Source organism: Spea bombifrons, chromosome 10, assembly GCF_027358695.1.
Source record: "Spea bombifrons isolate aSpeBom1 chromosome 10, aSpeBom1.2.pri, whole genome shotgun sequence".
Lineage (NCBI taxonomy): Eukaryota > Metazoa > Chordata > Amphibia > Anura > Pelobatidae > Spea > Spea bombifrons.
In genome coordinates, this window is record NC_071096.1 from 12,902,240 (window position 1) to 12,922,605 (window position 20,366).

At 40.8% G+C, this 20,366-nt stretch overlaps 1 protein-coding gene across 1 annotated transcript in view; it reads right to left on the reverse strand.

Moving 5' to 3' along the window:
* Positions 1–11,089: 11,089 nt before the first annotated feature.
* LOC128467628 (mucin-5AC-like) overlaps positions 11,090–20,366 on the reverse strand; it is a 33,884-nt gene continuing 24,607 nt past the window's right edge. The window contains exons 31-48 of the mRNA XM_053449303.1: positions 19,761–20,065; positions 19,183–19,357; positions 18,793–19,040; positions 17,882–18,065; positions 17,386–17,770; positions 17,028–17,206; positions 16,683–16,752; positions 16,491–16,603; positions 15,153–15,184; positions 14,690–14,867; positions 13,961–14,065; positions 13,823–13,863; positions 13,466–13,591; positions 13,200–13,298; positions 12,664–12,792; positions 12,237–12,276; positions 11,819–11,942; positions 11,090–11,486 (exon numbers count right to left, since the gene is read on the reverse strand). Coding sequence (XP_053305278.1) covers positions 11,090–11,486; positions 11,819–11,942; positions 12,237–12,276; positions 12,664–12,792; positions 13,200–13,298; positions 13,466–13,591; positions 13,823–13,863; positions 13,961–14,065; positions 14,690–14,867; positions 15,153–15,184; positions 16,491–16,603; positions 16,683–16,752; positions 17,028–17,206; positions 17,386–17,770; positions 17,882–18,065; positions 18,793–19,040; positions 19,183–19,357; positions 19,761–20,065 — 2,930 coding nt within the window. The remainder of the gene's footprint in view (positions 11,487–11,818; positions 11,943–12,236; positions 12,277–12,663; positions 12,793–13,199; positions 13,299–13,465; positions 13,592–13,822; positions 13,864–13,960; positions 14,066–14,689; positions 14,868–15,152; positions 15,185–16,490; positions 16,604–16,682; positions 16,753–17,027; positions 17,207–17,385; positions 17,771–17,881; positions 18,066–18,792; positions 19,041–19,182; positions 19,358–19,760; positions 20,066–20,366) is intronic.

The following is a 20,366-nucleotide window of genomic DNA, read 5'->3' on the forward strand; positions in this document are numbered from 1 at the left end:
TAGTGCATTTAGCTGTAACATAGCCACTGAGATCAGACCGTTAAGGGAAGAAAGAAAGGATAGAGAGGGGGGGGTTACTAAATTGGCAATGCTATGTTAAATAAGGAGGGGAGAATGGGCAAGGGGCGGTGTCAGTATGGGTTGGTAAAAGTAATGATTGGTGAAACAAGTGGCAAAAGGGAGCGTCTTCCTTAAAACTTCTAGGCGGGGAGGTATTAGAGGACTGAAGCAGATGACTGAATTATTTAGGGGGGGGGTCGCAAAACTTACGGAATTAAGCAAAGAGAGAAGCATACAAAAGGGGAATGAAACAGGGAGGCAAAGAAACAGTTGTATCAAGGGAACAAGAGGAAGAGAAGGGTCTATGAGCAGCAGAACTGTTTGGTGGGAGGAAGGGACAGAAGGGCGACATGGAGAGAGTGCTGCGCAGACTGTGTTGGTACTTAATAAAAATAAACCTACATGTTCATACTCACTCGTTGAAAGGCTCACTCAAAGGCTGGTTCCACACTCTGTGGTCACACATAATGGTGGTTTTGCAAATGCTTGCACAACTACGGACCATCTTGCCTCTGATCCCACGTTCATGTTAGTCTTACCAGCTGCAAGGGCTCACGGCATGTCCTAGAATGTCAGATCTTCTCATCATTGCCAGGGTCTCTGTCAAATCTATGTGGGGTCCACCACTGTCGCTTCTAAAGCAGAAAAAGAAAACAACTTAATGAGCCACCTTAAAAGGCTGTTCTATTGAGGCAAGCAATTTGCCTTACCACCTAGCCCTCTTTTACCCAATAGTGCACTGGCCCAGACAATAGCCCGATGCATACATGACCATGCAGCATTCAGGAGCATCACAGACCTTAATGGCACTCGCTCTTGCTTTTTTACTTGGTAACCCATCGACTAAAAAAAATAATAATATTTTGGTCTTTTCCTGTTCCAATGAAACTGTAGTCTTAACATAATGCAGGGTGTTTGACAGCTTGACATATTAGCCAAACATACCTCTCTTGTCTATGAGATCTCAACCAAATCTTGTCCTAGACAATGACACTAAATGCTTATCTTACAACCTTGTGATAAGCAGGTCCTCAACACCAACAGGCACCTGGGGACTAAGAGTATATCTAAGGGAAAGGATTTTATTTCAATTGCCACCAAAAACAATCAGCTCAGGGTGGTGTCTGTGGGGAAAGCCATTAGAATACAACGGTAACCTACATGGCAACACATATTGTAAAACAACACCCACTGCTCTTTACACACAGAGGGGAAGATGATTTTTGTTAAGCAGAAAAGGTCTTCTCTTTAGCCAGTCTCCATGGATGGGCCGCAATCATTTCTTGCTCTATTTCAGTAAAGTATGACAGTGTTAAATACTTTACTGTAATTAAGGTGCCAATATTCTTAAGAGATATTGTGGTGCCACACTCCCTTGGCTATTGAGATTGAATTACAATATGAACCACTGGGCCCATCTAGCCTGTGTGTTTCTTAACGCTGAAGTCCTTGTCTTTGTTTCAGGGCAGCTATACCATTTCCCGGCAAATGTTTATCTTCCATGACCCTACTAAACTCTACCACTTCTGGTTGAGAGGCTGTACAACTGATCTACAACCCCCTCCAACAAAATAATTACATTTTCAAAAAGAAAATTCATATACAGGATCAATGTGACTGACCAGAACAGACATGGAGTGACTGAGGATGGACACAGACAGAAGGGAAAAATTGTGGAAATCTCCAATGGAAATCCCCTGGTAAAGGCATGTGAGATGAAGACGGTGCACTCACAGCCAGAAATGATCACGGCATGGCAGAAAATGGCACAGCTCCATGGAATCTGCTGGCGCTATAGAAATAAATGTACTGACAAAGGGGAAAGCAAAAAGATTAGGAGAAAGAACATTTGGTCAGGGAACTAAAAGCAGAGTGGAAACAAACTGTTGAGGGAGACTTTTCAATTTAATAGAAGCAAGTAGGGGAGAGCAGAAAGGGACATATAGTACTGAGAGAGGGGAAGTTAATAATAATAATAAAACATTAAAATGCTAAACGAGGCATAGACAAACTGGTAGATCTGTTCCATATGGGAATCTTTGCCTAATTTCAAAAATTACAAGAAAAGCTGGATAAAATGATATAAATGTGTTATTCACAATTGCAACATTGTTAATTATTATATGTATCCATGCTCTCCTGGGTCAACACAAGCTCCCTATTCACATGGTTTCATTTGTGTTATAATTTTTTTTATATATATATTTGTGTGTGTGTGTTTTAAAGATTTCTTGTCCCCCATTTTTTTTAGGTTTATCAGGAAGTGGGGTGTCAGAGCTTAACATGCAATATTCTCCAGAAATTTGGGGTTAGAGTTTTATTCATTTAGCAAAAGTCTTTAGATGTGTCAATTACTCAGAGGTTACCAAGAAGGTTCTTCACCACAATTGCACATTTTGGTGGCCATCCCTCAGCATATAAAAATTAAATATCACAGGTTACTGGGGTTCCTACTTTTATCTGTTAAAGTAATCATTGCAAGAAACTGAAACAGACTGATCCACCTAGTATTGGGGAAGTGTTGGTAACACTCACATATTTATCAGATGGAGAGGATGACCAAGTGTATAAACCATACAATGGTTCAAATTTGATCTAACATGGCACTTACGGGCATTTTGGATTTTCTTATGTTTCAAATCTGTACTTTGATTACATTGCCTATGCTATGCTGAACAAAACATTGTATAATTTATGCGACATGTTTCATTATCTGGAATATGTACAATGAATATTAACTCATGCTGATCCAACAAGATTCTAAGAACAAAAACCTCAACAACAAAATTTTACATTACATTACATTATTTATGTATTCAAAGAAAAAAGGGTGCATGTACAAAAGGGGCCCTATGTACATGCGCCCCTTTTTCTTTGATTATGCCCTTTGTACATGCGCCCCTTTTTCTTTGATTTTTTTACAGATATGATTCAATATGTAAATTGAATTTGTTGAATTTGTTGAAAAAAAATTGTTGGGTAAAGATCATGTTTTTTTTGGGGGGGTGGGGGGGGCCCTTAACAGATTCTCGCACCCGGGCCCTGAGGCGTCTAGTTACGCCCCTGCAGACTCTAAATACAACGTATAATGGTACTGTGTAAATAGATATTATCTTAACATCTGAGTAGAAGGCACAATTATTATTATTATTATTATCCTTTATACATTTCCTCTACTATATTATTAGTATATAACAAAATAATAATACTATATATATAAATATATATGACGTCATATGCTGGCGCTCAGCAGTGAAGCGGCACGCACCGCGGCAGAGGAGCGAGACAGAGGCCTCGCACTCCCTCCACAGGACGGTAAGTGACCTACAAAGGGAGGTAGGTGATGGTAGATAGTGAGAAGGGGGGTGGGGAGAGGGTAGATAGTGAGAAGGGGGGTAGGGAGAGGGTAGATAGTATGAAGGGGGTAGGGAGAGGGTAGACAGTGAGAAGGGGGGTAGGGAGAGGGTAGACAGTGAAAAGGGGGGTTTCCTATATTTAATGTATTAAATGTACATTATTTTTACCAGTGTTTAAAGTAATATATTATTGTATGTGTTTGCAAGAAAAGAGATGAGGAGAAAGTGGGGTAGGGGATATTGGGGAGAAAAAAGGGATATCTGATGGGGGAAAATGCTATCCCTCAAGATTTTCAGAGGTTCCTACGCCCATGCTGGCAGACCAACATTCAAGGCTGCCGCTCGGTAGCAAACTTCAAAGCAGCCGTCATGCGGCTGTAAGACCGCATCCGACGGCCACGTAATGAAGTTAAAGCGGCCGGCGGATGCAGTCTTACAGCCACATGACAGCTGCTTTCAACTTGAGGAGCCGAGGAGTAAAGATTCTGTCTGTCCTGCCTATTTTATTTATTTTCATAAAAAGGCCCACCAAAATCCTCAGCCCATGATGCTCTTAATTGGGCTCTGGGGCTACCTGTCATGTGCGCCTCATCCAGAGGGCTACCTGTTGTGTGTGCCCCATCCAGAGGGCTACCTGTCTTGTGTGCCCCATACAGAGGGGTACCTGTCATGTGTGCCCCATCCAGAGGGCTACCTGCCGCGTGCGCCCCATCCAGAGGGCTACCTGCCGCGTGCGCCCCATCCAGAGGGCTACCTGCTGTGTGCGCCCCATCCAGAGGGCTACCTGTCGTGTGCGCTCCATCCAGATGGCTACCTGTCGTGTGTGCCACATCCAGAGTGCTACCTGTCGTGTGCGCCCCATCCAGAGGGCTACCTGTCGTGTGCACCCCATCCAGAGGGCTACTATCCATGTGCCCCACCAGCAGGCTTCCAGCCAAGAGACTTTCCATCTGTATATGTTGTTTTGCCATCATCTGCAATACAGATTATATTATCATATACTGCCTGTGGTTCGTTTATTTATGCCTGTCTGTGGTATCCCCTGCACCTGGGCTCCTGCCCTACCTGTGTATCCGGTCCGTGAAAACATAGCAGTCTCACATGATGCCTGGGGCTTTGTTCAGTGACACCTACCGCAAAATTTCTATTAAACATTGATGCATTTTTACATATGGATTCCAAACTATAAAAGAACACTTTGTCTAGAAATGTTTAGAGAATTTCATGAACTGTAGGAATCCGAAACAAAGCAATATACATAAAAAAGTTATCACCTGCATTACCCAAACATCACCACTCATTATAACTTTATAATAGGACAATCTTGCATATTTACTGGTTGAAAAATAAAAAATAAACTTTTGGAAGAGTATATTGTACTGACAAAGCTCTGACTCCATGATGATCTCTACATATTGTGGCTTATTAATAATAACATGCCTTGGGTTTTATGTGGAATCAGCATCTGGGCTGTTAGCGATCAGTTTGTAGATTTGAATGTCGATTATTTGATAACTGAAAGCTATTAATAATGAAGTGGAAGGATCTTTTGGCTTGTCTCGGAAGTCAGTCTCTCTTAACAAGTCAGACCAAGCCATATATTGGCTCTCCCAATGTTACCGGTTTCAAACATGAGTGGATGACAGGCATTACAGAGGCAACTGTAGAATTATGAGAAGTAGAAGACTTTATCATTCAGTGTCATTCTAGTTCTTTAGTCTTTTTTGTATTTCCACTTTTGACAAGCATAACACTTTTTGTTATTATTATTATTATTATTAGTGCTCTTATTTACAATTTCAAATACTCAATCTGCGTTCTCAATTCTATTTACTCCAATAAATGAAAAATCCACATCACTGTGTCCTGTTTACACCGGCTCACCTTCCATTGCTCAAGACTCACTTTTAACTGAACAGATACCATGGATGAACCATTACACATCTTTTACATATCAGTTTCAGTTAGAATGATGAGAAGCAGAAGCCTTTATCATCCAGTGTCTTTCATTCTAGCTCTTTGGTCTTTTTTATTTCTACTTTGGCCAGAATGTAATTTCCCTGCCCATTATAACCTCATATGCCACCTACAGGTTGCTTACAGAATACCTGCTACAGTCCTCCCAGAACTTGACTAATAAGATCATAACACCTAAAAAAAGGTTTAAGGCTATTTGTTTCCTTGTAATTTCCACAGTCCACTTCCAGACCATCACACCAATGTAACAGAATTTTTTTTTTAAATAAACAGGCTTCTGCTGAGAAATACAGTTAAATGCAACCATATTTACACCACCCTTAAAAAAAATAGAATTGTATTCACTAATGCAGAAGCCTGTTACAGAATGGGGTGGCTCCATGTCAAGTAAGAGGGCTTAAGGTCTCCTAAAATAAAAAAAAGAAAGCCTGATTACATATGATCTGCTTATTTTGTGATGTGGCGAGGGTGGATCACAACAGTATGTCCTGATATGTTATTTTCGCCTTTAAAGCAGTATTTATAATGTTATAATCATCAGAAAGTAAATGAATTACAATAATTGGTATATTACAGTACAACCAGTGCAGGAGCATACAGCCCAAAGTCAAATAAGTAGTATTTACTAGACTTGGGCACCAGGGGGCTCTTCGTGTTTGTCTTCGTGCTCGTCTTCGGGGAAAAAAAAAACTTCGTATTCCGCGAATATTCGCCTGGTCCTGTCTTCTCTTCGGGCGAATATTCGTGGACATTCTTCGTGTTCGGTTTTTCTTCGTTTTCCCCGGTTAAGGGGTTAATACGGGGTTAAAGCCGCTCTGGCGCCAGGAGTTTAACTGTCCGTATGAGCAACTCTATTGGTCGTCAGCAGGGGGCTCGTCTGCCATTGGTTGATGGCAGACGAGTCCCCTGCTGGCGACCAATAGGGTCGCTCGTACAGACTGTTAAACTCCTGGTGCCGTAACTTGTCCAGCAGATCCCACTGGTCTCCCTGTTCTAGCATTTATTAACTGATAGAACAGGGAGACCAGTGGGATCTGCCGGGTAAGTTGCAGCATTGGGATTTTAAAAGTCTGTACGAGCGACTCTGTTGGTCGCTCGTACAGACTTTTAGGCTCCTGGTGCTGTAACTTACCCGGCACATCCCACTGGTCTCCCTGTTCTATCAGTTAAATGTCCGTACGAGCGACCAATAAAGTCATTTGTACGGGCGAAAGTCATTCGTAACTGATAGAACAGGGAGACCAGTGGGATGTGCCGGGTAAGTTGCAGCATTGGGGTTTTAAAAGTCTGCACGAGCGACCAACAGAGTCGCTCGTGCAGACTTTTAAAACCCCAATGCTGCAACTTACCCTGCCGATGCCACTGGTCTCTCTCCCTGTTCAATTAATGAAATGTCCGTACGAGCGACCAATAAAGTCGCTCGTACGGACATTTAACTAATTGAACAGGGAGGGAGACCAGTGGCATCTGAAGAGTAAGTTGCATTTAAAACCCCAATGTGGCAACTTACCCTGCAGATGTCACTGGTCTCTCTCCCTGTTCAATTAGTTAAATGTCCGTACGAGCAAAGGTTGTCTTTGGGAAATAGACGTATGAGTGCTGCCAGCATTGCTGCAGAGGTTGAAGGGGTGGGGGGTCAGCCTGTCAGACCATACGCCGTACACTGCATCAAATTGGCCTGCATGGCTGTCGTCCCAGAAGGAAGCCTCTTCTAAAGACGATGCGCAAGAAAGCCCGCAAATAGTCTGCTAAAGACAAGCAGACTAAGGTCATGGATTACTGGAACCATGTCCTGTTGTCCGATTAGACCAAGGTAAATGTATTTGGTTCAGATGGTGTCAATCGTGTGTGGCGGCAACCAGGTGAGGAGTACAAAGAAAAGTGTATTTTGCTTACAGTCAAGCATGGTGGTGGGAGTGTCATGGTGCCATGGCTAGAGGGACAGCAATGCAGGAACTTGGTATCATCCACCGGTTACAGGAGCAGGTAGCAATAGGCAAAAGAGTAGTCGTTACACAGAGCCGAGGTGAGTAGTAGGCGAGGACAGGATAATCAAAACAAGCCGGGTCTAGGAGATAGACAGGAACGTCAAAAAAGACAAGCCAAGGTCAAAAGCCAAAATCACGATGTAGGAAATTTAATAATCACAGCCGACATGCACAAGGCACTATCACAGGCACTGATCTAGGGCAACAGCCAGGTTTAACTAGACATACTAGCGGCTACAGGCGTCGAGGGACTTCAGTGGAACGGCAGTTCAGGCGGACAAGGTAAGTACCCCGTAGTTACACATGGTCTGGGCCTGCATAAGTGCTGTCGGCACTGGGAACCTACAGTTCATTGAGGAAACCATGAATGCCAACATGTACTGCGTTATACTGAAGCAGAGCATGATCCCCTCCCTTCAGAGACTGGGCAGCAGGGCAGTATTCCAACATGATAACGACCAGCTTAAGAAGCTGAGGGTAAAGGTGATGGATTGGCCAAGCATGTCTCCAGATCTAAACGCTATTGATCATCTGTGGGGCATCCTCAAACAGAAGGTGGGGGAGCACAAAGTTTCTAACATCCACCAGCTCATCATGGAGCAGTGGAAGAGGGTTCCAGTGGCAACCTGTGAAGCTCTGGTCAACTCCATGTCCAAGAGGGTTAAGGCAGTGCTGGAAAATAATTTATTTATTGTGAGATATTAAAAATTATAAACTGCTGCTATAAAATTGCCTAAAACAAAAACAGTTTAAAGGGAGGGAGATCTGCTGTCCAAGAGAATGGAAGGTGACTGTCCTCATGAGGACTCAATGCTTTTCCCTTCGTGCTTTGAACTTCCTAATAGGCACCTTGTACTTAAGGTGATGAACAGATATGCCTATCATATCTGGAAGTGATGAGCGAGACAATAAGAAAATGAGGAGGAAGAACACAGTGTCTCGAAAAAGTACTGCGTCCCAGAAAAGGAAGCTTCAGAGCACAGAAAAGGATAAAGTAGCTTGTAGTAAAAAGAAAAGAGCAGAGATGCATTATGAAGAAGCTGCTTCATCATCTCAGCTCACAAAACAAGCCCAAGCCTCCTGCCCCAGCCTTAAGATGAAGGCACCAACTTCCCTTCAGAGTCTGGAATTCCTTGAGGAACGTGGAAAGGAACGTGGAGGCTTTAGAAAAGTCCTGCTAGCATCAGACGTCCTCAGCAAGCAGAAGTGGGCTGTGAAAATGGTGCAGAAGAAACGTCTTCAAGGAGAAAGCAAGGATGCCATTCTGATTGAGATACAGGTTTTGGAAATAGAGGAAGGATGCCGTTACCTTGTCCAGGGATTTTCCTCATTTGAGACTGAAGACCATATTGTCTATGCAATGGAATATATCTGTGGAGGGGCCTTGCTTGATTACCTTAAAGGTTATCAAAGTCTTGGCACTGACTTTTTGGCAAAACTATTTGTGGCGGAAATAACCTGTGGGTTGCAGTATCTCCACTGCAATGGCATCGTCCACCGTGACCTCAAACCAGAATATCTTCTTATCGATAGAGAAGGTCACATCAAAATTGCCCTGGACGTGCTGAAAAAGTAGGATACTTGGCTCCTGAGAGGATCCGTGGAGAGCGATATGACTCTGCAGTGGACTGGTGGGCATTTGGGGTTATATTGTATCAAATGGTCATAGGCAAGTACCCATTTAATTATGGGCCAGATAAACGTGCAGTTTTGTACCATAATCCATTACTCCCATTATGGCTCAGGTTGGAGGAGAAAGACTTATTAAATCAACTCCTGACTAAGACACCATCTCTTTGGCTCAAGTTGGCAGAAAACATCAGATCCCATCCATTCTCCAAGTCAATTGACTGGGATGAACTTGAAGCTGGCAGGGTTGCTCCATCATTGCTGCAGTCATGCAAATTCTGGATCTTTTAACCAAAGAGCATGAGGACTGCCCTTAAGGGGATTGTAGCGCCAGCTCTTATCATCAGAATTTACAGTCCTGTCCAGTTACTTCACCAACTACTCAGTCCGGACTTACATCCTCCAAGATTATTTAAATAAAAAAATAGCATCATTCAAACTTCAAAAAAAGCCTCTCTTGTCACTTAGAAAGTATGAATTTAGTATTCATGCGACACTTTGCAAAATCACCTCAACTGAGGTGCAAGAAAACCGATAAAACTATTTGCCTAAACTAATCAATACAGCCCAGAAGCTTTTAAGTAAAATTAATTTGAACTAATTGTGTGTAATTTGCCTCGCCCCTCAAGCAGCTAGGCCTGAGCTTTTGTGTGACTAGGCCAGCCTCTTATTAAGCCACTCAGGGAGAGCTCCTGGTAGTCGGTTCCCAGGAATACCCATGAACGTTGATATGTTTGTGGTGGATCAGACTCCATGACAGGGGAGAGCTGTGTGAGGAGGGCCGGCTGCACTGGGGCTGTTCCTCCACTTTCAGTGCAGTTCAGGTTGCAGAATATGACAGGGCAGAGAGGCTATGAAACTATGTTTCTCCAGCAGCCACAGGACTGTCTGGCGGCCTGTGATTGGATGGAGGCATGTTAGTCAGACCGCCTTGAGACACCCAACAGAAGCCTGAAAGTTTTGTTGAAAATTATAATGAATTATTAAAATAAATGTATTTTCTTCACACATTTGTCATGAAGGCAGAGCTGGGCTGGCCTATTCACAGAGGACTGCTGGCCAACAGCTCCCCTTCCACACCTGCTGCTCCAGCTGCAGATCGGGTGCTGCAGCGTACAGCCGATGGCTAGATATGCAGGGCCACTGGATGTGCTGGGCCACTGGTTGGATACGCCACGCTGCTGGTTGGATACGCCGCGCCGCTGGCTGGATATGTCGGGCCACACTATACCCTGGGCCACTGGTTAGATAGGCCAGGCCCCTGGCTGGATACACTAGGCCGCTGACTGAATACGCTGGGCCGCTGACCGATGTGCCTGGCCGCACGCTGTGTGATTGTAACAACATGATATGCAGCCGAGTGTGTAATTACATCATTGATTTAGAGATTAGATTTAAATGCAACATGCATCTGTGTTATTAGTATAAACCCACACAGAACTATTATAGTCAGGTTTATACAAAAATTCCTTGCAAGACTATGTGAATCCAGAAGCAACAAGTTGTTCTTAAGTTAATTGTGTTGTTAACTTGAAGTTATCTGGATGAAAATTAGTCCTACTACAGATGCAACCTGCTGTCGGTATACTTTCACCCACATCTATCTTAGGTACAAGAGGTTATTTAGAATGTTGCTGGCAAAATGCCTTTTATAATTCAGACACCAAAACACGCATATGTAACTTGCTTAATATTAGTTTAATGATAATATTTTAAATATATGTCATAGATAATAAACACTTTGGACACAGAACAAGGCCACTTACACAGAAAGCTAAAGGTTCACAACAGAGATAAATAGCCAGGAATGATGACAAAGGTTAACATGAAGACAAAGGTTAACCTCAACGTCTGGATTCTGTTGAATTCTTGTGCTGTTTGTCTCGGTTTTGATCACTAGAATTTCTATCTGTTTGGTATATTTTACTCTGTTGTCTTTTCCTTCAATATGACTTAAGATGTTCTTAGTTATTTATTTATATCTTCTAGCTATCTTCTTTTAGGGATCTGGATGCTTGATCTTGTTCTTTTCGTGTTCCTTTTCATTTCATACGTCTAGACCTTTTAGAACTTTCTGAATTATCTAGATGTTTCTTCAGATTTATCTTTGTCATCAGATTTTTTCGGCTTTGCAGATTGTTCTGTGGTCTTGGGCACTGGCTTCTTGGAGTTTTGAAGTTCTTCTGAAGACATATTTTCTGATTTAGGCTCTTTTCCTAATTTTACACCTTTTTGAATCTCTTTGCTTCTGTTTTCTGAAGAATCCTCTTCAGAGTGAGAATTTCCATTCTGCTTTTCATCTGCTTTCTTGTCTTCCTTACAGTGGGTGTTAACACAGGCACAACTCTGGACATTGATATAGGTGTATTTCATCAGTTTACCAGAGGGACAACTTAAGTCAATGGTGACCTTTTCAGTTTTTGTTTCCTGGCAACATTTACACTTGCGCTTCATGGCCTGTGCTTCTGCAGAATACCTTCAAGAAGAAAAGGCAACAGAGTGAGAATATGCACTAATAAATATTCGGCAAAAATACACAGGCCTAGGTGCATCAGTGACAGCCAGGGATCTCCTAAATCCTTGTGTTTCTTTAGCTTCTTTTTCAAGTCAAAATCAAGTGTATTAAAATCTTCAAAGTATTCAGAAAGTAGTCCGTTTAATCTTAAGAGTATATCTCTTCTTGCATGGTTATTAGTAAAGTAAAAAAACAGGATAAATATTTCAGAACAAATGTACTCAGTATTAAATAATGAAAAAATACTAAATTAACATTTATGTCGTTATATAATACTTATTTATGGCACTTACATGGAGGAACTGTCACAATTTCCTCTGCAGTATGACATCAAGACCGGAGTAAGGGATTTGCAGCCATTCTGAAGAATGATGTTTTCTGTCTTTGCCACCTGACACTTTTTCGGTTCTTGGACACCTTTAAGGACATAAGAATAGCAGGTTTTGTAAACGGTGCCATTTTGTTCAGAACAATATTTTGATATAACTCTACGTTAGTCATAGCTAAATAAATTCTAGATGAAGAATAACAAACACACAGTACTATGTCGTATGACAGTATGGGCTCATGAGGAAGGTACTTAATATGTAAGGGATGAATGTCCAGATGTACAAGTTGGAAACTTGTGTCTTCTTTGCTGTTATGGATGATTTCTTTAAACTTTCTCACCCTACAGAATGATAACAGAATAGAAGATGAAAGAATACTTACAGGTTTGACAGCACCCAGTGGCATCCTTTTGAATTGTTCCCTAAAACAGAGGAGCAAAATAATTTCAGAACCTATAAATATTTTAGTGATGGTAAGCTTAATCAGGGTTTAATACATAGTTATCTGCAGCTCAATAAGGTATTTAAATGCTTCCAATGCATACACCCTAGGGGAACAGACTCAAGTGCCTGATCAAGGCAAAGAGCGGTGCAGTGTTTCACTGAGAAACACAGGCAGGCTGGGGATATATTAATATTTAGGAAAAAGAAAATACATTTAATTACACTAATATAAAGGTAGCATATTGTAGCAAAGTGGCAAAATGACCAAGCAACTGTTTAATACTTTTTTATAACTGGGTTAAAAAGGTATGACACCATGTATATCAGAATGGTAAATTGTTTCGTGTGATCGGTCAGCTACTCACAGGGATGCAGTCATCAAGGTTAATTCTTGGACAGGATATCTTGGATGCCACAGGCATCAGCTTGTCCTTCTTCTTGATACACTCATAATGAGTACAGTTATCTCCCGGAGGTGACCAGCTCTGCCCAGGCTACGAGTAACAAACACATCAATATCACTTACTCAGTCTGGATCAAACACACCACTGCTTACTGAAGATATAGGTCACTGAATAACACATTCTCCAACATTCTAAACTAGACATGTCACCCTTAGACATACAGTATTACTACATTTGATTATGATTAATATACCCTATTAAAGCATTTGCTACATCTCTGGTTTGCTAAAATACTGGGGATGCTTTCTTAATTTTAATCTGTGTAGTTGATCTAATGTCACTGTCCCTTTTGTCTTCTCCACATGTTCTTACTCTATTCAATGTCACTCAGGTTTCTCCTCATTATATATGTCTCTTTCTTTGTCTTCTTCCTTTTTTACAATATCTGAATGGCTTATTTTGCAGTGTTTTTTTCTTATGTTCCCATTAGTACGTACCTGGAGCACATAAGTGGAGTTATCGGGCAGATCCATGACACATTGTGTTTGCACACACTTCCCACAGCATTGTCCTGGAACCGATTGATACACGTACCCCTGGAAAAAACCAACCATTAGGATTTTAAGCAGGCATCCTCACTGATCCTCCATCCTACCATATAGAATGTGTTGGCCGATAAAAACCGTCCCATCCAGACTGCCCAATAAATATAGTGTCATATATATGAATTGTCCACATTCTATTGACTCTCTTGGACTTCTACCTGTGAACATTTCTTGTCACATGTAATTGGTGTGCAGGAAATGTTGTAGAGGCTTGATTCATGGTCCATGGTGCTGTCACACACACATTTCTCACAAAGGTTGGATGAAGGAACGATGACCCCGGGCTAAGGAGACAGAAGCAAAACAAATAATGTCAATCATTAATAAAATGTGTCATTATTTAACATTCACATTCAAGCAGATATTGTCATCTATATTTAACAAAAAACCGGACAGGGTATACAATTGTCCTAGTTCTTCTTCATGCAGGGTGACCTTCACCAACAAAAAAATACTAAAATACTATAGACTAAATACTATAGACTAGACATAATGATAAGATAAATGTTTATTACCTGGTACTCTGTATTGTTATGCACACACACTTTTTTGGGCTCTGCAAAAGAGAGAGAGAAATTAACAGATATAATAAAGCAACACTCTCCCTAGACATTTTTTTATGAGTTATCATGTATCTTCTCTGAGACTCCTACCGCATGTATATGTAGGGCAGCAGCTTCCTCCTGCCATGACTGGCACGGCTTCAAAACCAGGCTCACAAAGTGGTTTTAAACTGGAACACAAGCTGACGTTGCATCCTGTTCAAGGACAAAAAGATAATAAGTATCAATATAAATCAACAAAATTCACCTAGTTATTCAAAAACAATAGTTGAGGATGACTTTGTCTCTGAACAATCTATCCTGTGGAACAGATAATAGAACTTGGTTCTCTTCTGCAGACTTAAAACTGCAACTCATGATGTGTTGAAGGAAGCAAAGACACGTATGTTTTAATCAGCAAATTCTCCATGGTTACAGATGTAGGCCTCAGAAGGAGATATCCTGCAGGGGACACATTTCATGAGCAGGCATAGCAGATGCATGTGGGGTTAATGGGGGATGTTAGGGAAATGGGTAACCGAAATTCCATTTGCACCAAGAGCTCATGGATTAACGAGCCATTACCAAGTGTTTAGACTTTTAAATAATTTCTGTTCTATTTACTTTTATTTAGTAAATTTTAGTGAGGTAGGGTGTGTGTTGAACAATACTGTCTTGTGTCAATTGCTGTTGCCATTACATAACAAAAAGGGCGATGTGGGGTTGACAATTCCCAAACTGAGTACATGTCGATGATTTATTGTCTATGTTTCCCTAATCATGTTGGTAAATGGGAAGTCCCATATCCTTAGGCACATAGACATATTTCCAGACACTCACTGCATTCGGTAACTTGGCAACAGGGGTTGGCAGGATCCATTACTGATACTGCCATGTATCCCTCCTCGGCGCAGGACGCGGTGTTGGGGGAAAGGCAAGATTTTGCGGCACACTGCACACTCATTGTGACGTTATCGCATATACAAGTCTGGCAGTTACTGTCCCATGTCTCTCCAGGCTACAAAAGAAACAGTTCAAGGAAGCAATGTCAATTTCAGTGCACCAGATTAGGTGAATATACTTCAAAATCTATGTAATAATATGTATATATATTTTTATCCTAAATAGTAAAATAAGGAATATCCACCACATTATTTACTAGCAGCCTATTGGGATATTATCAAGGCAATACATTTTAAACTTCAATTAAAGGAAAATATATTTGTTTGTTATGTCTTAAAGTACAACATAATGCATATTATGATATAATTCAGTTTTTGTTATATATTAGAATGAACATTACCTGTTTGGGCATTCCATCAGGACCAGTACAACCTTTAAGAAGGGGAAAAAAATGTAAAGGTCGTTTACCAAATACCCTTATTGTTTAACACATAATTTACGTTATTTGATTTTGTGTCCAGATAAAGAAATGTAATTTGGTTATAAAGATTCTGCTATTTATTAGTACTATGCATGCAAACCACCAGCCAGCGCCTATGGAAAATGCTTCAGTGGGAAAGATATTCAGTGATGAATTCTTTATTATTTGAATCAGATAAAACAAAATACTCAGGGGAGGAGAACCTGTGAATACAATTAATGCTTGACGCCCATGTCAGATGGCTTTGTAGTAAATCTTACGTAAGGACGCCATTGCTTCATAAAATAGAAGTAATGCAATAGTGGTAAATGTCACATATGGCACATAGGATGCCATATATTATTTTCTTGATGTGTTTGGTGAGAAGGGACCATGTTTCATATACTGTCAAATACTTAAGGAAACCCCAGCTAAAGTATTCAGTTCTCTGAAGATGACTTGGATCAGTTAATAACCATCCATGTCCAGAGACACATACAGAGGAGGGCTGGCAGCCTAAGGCCTGGGGGGCAAGTCAAGTGAAGTGGCTCCGCCCCCTCGCACTCACCTTTCACCCTGCTGGAAAACTGATCTAAACGGCCGCTGGGTGCTGAAGCCACCGGCCGGAGCTACTTTAATCCTTTTTTTTAATTTATTTAATATGCCGGATCGGCTTGCCATATTAAAAATAAATACATAAAGTATTAAAGTAGCGCCGGCCGGCAGCATCAGCACCCAGCGGCCGTTTAGATTCGATTTCCAACAATCTGATGCCGCATAGTGATGGGAGCAGCGTGAGGGGTGAAAGGTGAGTGCGAGGGGGCGGAGCTTTCACCCCTCACGCTGCTCCCATCACTTGGCGGCCATCGCATACGGCCGCTGGGTGCTGATGCCGCCGGCTGGCGCTGTTTTAATACTTTTTTTTCATTTAATAGCCGATCCGGCTTGCCATATTAAATTTTAAAAAAAAGTATTAAAGTAGCGCCGGGCGGCGGCATCAGCACCCAGCGGCCGTTTAGATTAGATTTTGGGTGGCCTGGGGGGCAATTGCCGCCCGCCCCTGGACACATACAATGTTCATGGGCATTTAAGGATATACATTTTCCTTGCTACAGGAAGAATTTACTTCATATAGTTTATTAAAGCTACATTCTGTTGTAAACTGTATGCTATTAGATTTCCACTTGGTCAATTGTCCATATGCTGTAATTAGCAAAATATCCCACATAAATGTCTATGTGAACACTTTTCAGACCCCGTAAATGTAGGATAACATACCACAGGAGGACACGCATTGTCCTGAGATAGTGTTGAACAAGGTGGTACCCTCAGGGCAATAACATCCTTCTACAAATTCATTCTCTTTCTTTTCAGCAAACATTTCATTGTACCTGGAATAATATAGACGATATATATTACCTGAACTTATTGGGGAGAAAAAGCAAGGGAACTCTGTATTTGAACACTCACTTGAAATTACAGGTTGGTTCAACTCGAGGTCCACATGCCTTGTATACTTTATCTGTCGTGCAGTTCATGGCTGTGTACGGGAAAAGTGAGAAAATAATACAAACAATAAATACAGTGAGGATATACATAGCATATACACTCTTATAGAAAAGCGGTCTGAAATGATTATTCAAATGTTAACAATTGTGAGCTTAAGACACCCGGTAGCTTGGATGCTCAAATGTTATGACAACTAACTAGGACGCAAATTATCTGTAGAAGGATGCAAAATGCATCCAAAGATTTAAGGAATCCAATAACGCAATATTAGCTGTGATGATAATGAGCATACGATGCCAAACTTACGACAAGCTCCATTGGTACTGTTTCTCCAGTCTATGCAGGCTCCCTCCATGGCGCAGAAGCTGGCATAGCTCTGCAAGTTGGAGCAGAGAACTTCACCTACAGACTTAATGCATCCGTCCCTGACACAGGATTGGTAGAATGGCTCAGGGGGCACAACACTGTGACACCTCTCGAAAACACTGTTGAAAAAACAAAAAGGTGGGTTATGAAAAGCTATGTATTTTTTTGGATGTGCCCTATTTTGGGAGATATTTAACATTACTCTGTTATCGTTATCTCCTTATGTAAGTTCTACTTCACAAGCATTACCTTTAATATCATGTTTATAATGGCCTCAATACTTAATTATTATATATACCTGCTGATGATAATCTTGCAGATGTCAGGAGGGTTGCAGGGCTCATCTGGTTCTGTTTGGGACATGGTTGAGGGATATGTAGATGACTGAATGAGAAGTTCAGTAGATGGAGCCCTTGGTGTCTGAGTGGGAAATTCAGTAGATGGAGCACTTGATGAGAATGTTTGTGGTAAGCTGGATAATGGAGTGGAGAAATAGGCAGATGACTTGGAAGAAAACGGGAATGCAGATTGGATGATTGTGGTGGGGGCACTGGTAGGAATGGAGTTGCAAGTAGACATGTCCTGATCTGGAGCACCCCAATATCCTGCCATTTGGGCACAAGATGGAGCCAATTTTCCGTTGGGCAGGATGCAGTCATCAGTACGAGTATTAGAACACTTGCCTTTAGAAGACAGAGATAAAGTAAATTAGAAATAAGGATGTAGTACATGCCATTTAGTTATACTAATGAGAGATAGTTAAACTACAGTGGCTAGTTGTATAGATTCCTCACCGCAATGTCCTTCAGTGTTGCTTGAAAACTTGCTGAACGGCAACTTGACAGTGAAGCTGAGAACATTAAAGGAGATATATGCTCCCAACTCTGGTATCTCCACTATCATAAATATGCCAGATGAAGTGATTGTTATGCCATTTCTCATTATGGCTGGATATATTCTCTCTTCATTTAAGTATACCTGAAGGAATGTAAACAGAGGACATACAACACATCTATTAGGCTACTTCAAGAACCATATTCTTAGTGTGAGTGTATACTTCCTGGAGTCTATGTAAAGTTAAATGTGCGACTGCCGCTTTCTAGAGTTTGCCTTCGTCTAATTTAAGAATAATGCGATAGAAAATGCAATAACATACAATGTAGCCAAGGGAACCAAAATGTCTCTACCTCTTTGTTCCAGATTTATTTTTGAAAACCTCAGAATGTTTGCTGGATACCAATCTATCCCATTACAACCCCCATCATTTGTAGTTAAAACAAAAGTGTCCCTTTTTTAAAGCAGAGAGGAATGCACACTTCCGCATTGTTTTACATGCACAAAATCATAAAATATGTTTTTATTTTTTACTTCAATATTTATGAATTTATTTAAAATCTATCATGACACCACCAAACCAAACAAGCAGCTTTTGCGGCTTGTTAAGACTTTCGCTTGTCCAAGACTCCCCACCAATGGACCAGTTGTTTTGCCTATCCTTTGCATTCCCTGTTCTTTCTTTTATTTTCTCCCCTTCTCCTTTTTCTTCTCTCTTTGTTTTTCACTGACATGAAAGTTTTTTTTTATTTGTTTTACAATTATATTATCTAAACCTATAAACAAATGTTTAATAATATGTAAAAAATATGTATGCCCACCACCCATTCCCTTGAAATCATTGAATATGGTAGGCCAGTTTATTTTTTACCTTGTTTTCTGGCCTATTGTTTATCTCCTGGGAGGTCAGGACAATACTATCACTCTTGTACATGATACGAAGTGTCTTAATGCACGTTGGGTCATCTGGGTCACAGGAGAAGTTGTCTATGTAAACTCGGAAGTGGTCAAAGCGTGGTGTAATTTGTTGGACGAGGACATAGGTGCACTTGCCATTAAAGGAATAATAGGTACCATCAAATGTTATGTAATGGGAGGTACCCCAGCCACCGCAGACACCTAAAAAAACACAAATCATCATGTGTAAACATGGCAGCAGTAATGTTGTTTACGACTTTGATCCAGGGAGAGGCAGGCAATGTATTGCTTTTCTCTCTGGCATAGCGTTTGTGCACTTTTAAGCTTGACATCTTGGACTCACATTCACACTCGTTCTGATAACAGCAGCCACTTTCATCATATATCTTTCTTGCTTGTAAGCGATTGGCACAAACCACATTGTTAACAGGTGGACATTCCTTCTGCTTTATAGCTATGTTATTTTGTCCAACACAGGTCGCCTTGGTGCACTTGTCAATAGACCAGGTTTCATTCATCTGTGGTAACGAAAAGAGAATTTACACTTATGTGGACATAGATCAGGATGAAGACAAACAGGTCACTCCTTTAGCAAACTTCTATGTTTATATGATATATACAGTAATATTAAAATAAGGTCCCCCAAATAGCAGTGAAACGAAACTGCTATCTACATATACATTTTTTAGGACTTCAGCATTAATACATTTCATCCAAACATCCTTCATAAACCCGTTTATGAATAAGGTTTAAAAACAATATGTGAGAGTAGAAAACAAACAATGTACAAACACATCCCAGGCAGGTAAGCAGTAGTATATTCATTTAATTTTTAGTGCTTGAATAAAATGTTTATCTATCATAAATTGCAGAGACTCAAAAGCACAAAGAAAGTTAAAAATAATAATTGAATACACATACCTTTCTAGGTGGCTTTAGTGCACCGCAATCATATGGGGAAGTGCTGGCTGAAATAGGAGCCGATGTAGAGGTCTTTGTCTGGGGTGTCTTTGTGCTCCATCTAGCTGATTCTGTGTTGCTTGCCTTTGTGGAAGTTGCAGTCACCGTGCTTGCAGTGACAGTTTTTGCTGTTTTGGTACTGCTTATGGTGGTTGCTATTGTAGATCTATGACATTGTTCACTGTACCTTTCCACTTGGCAAGTCTCATTGCACCGAGCATAGAAACACCAGCCAGCGTTATCAGAGGTGTTATAAAAAATGTGGCCTGTGAAATACAACAAAATATATTTTTAATTTTAACAGTAGAATATATACATGAAAAAGAGTGATTTTCATAATATTTAAACAGTATTTTAGAACACTTGACCATGTTTTACTTGACTCAGTAACACATATTGTTTAAGCTTGAGATTTACTGCTATAAGAAGTGGAAACATACATGTATATGATGCACCTAATTTAATCTGTTAAAAAGTTCTGCTAATCTGTATGATTTCTACAACAGAAAAAAACTCCATAGTAATTTTTCAAAAACTGGAGTTTGTTTTATGACATGAAAGTAAATC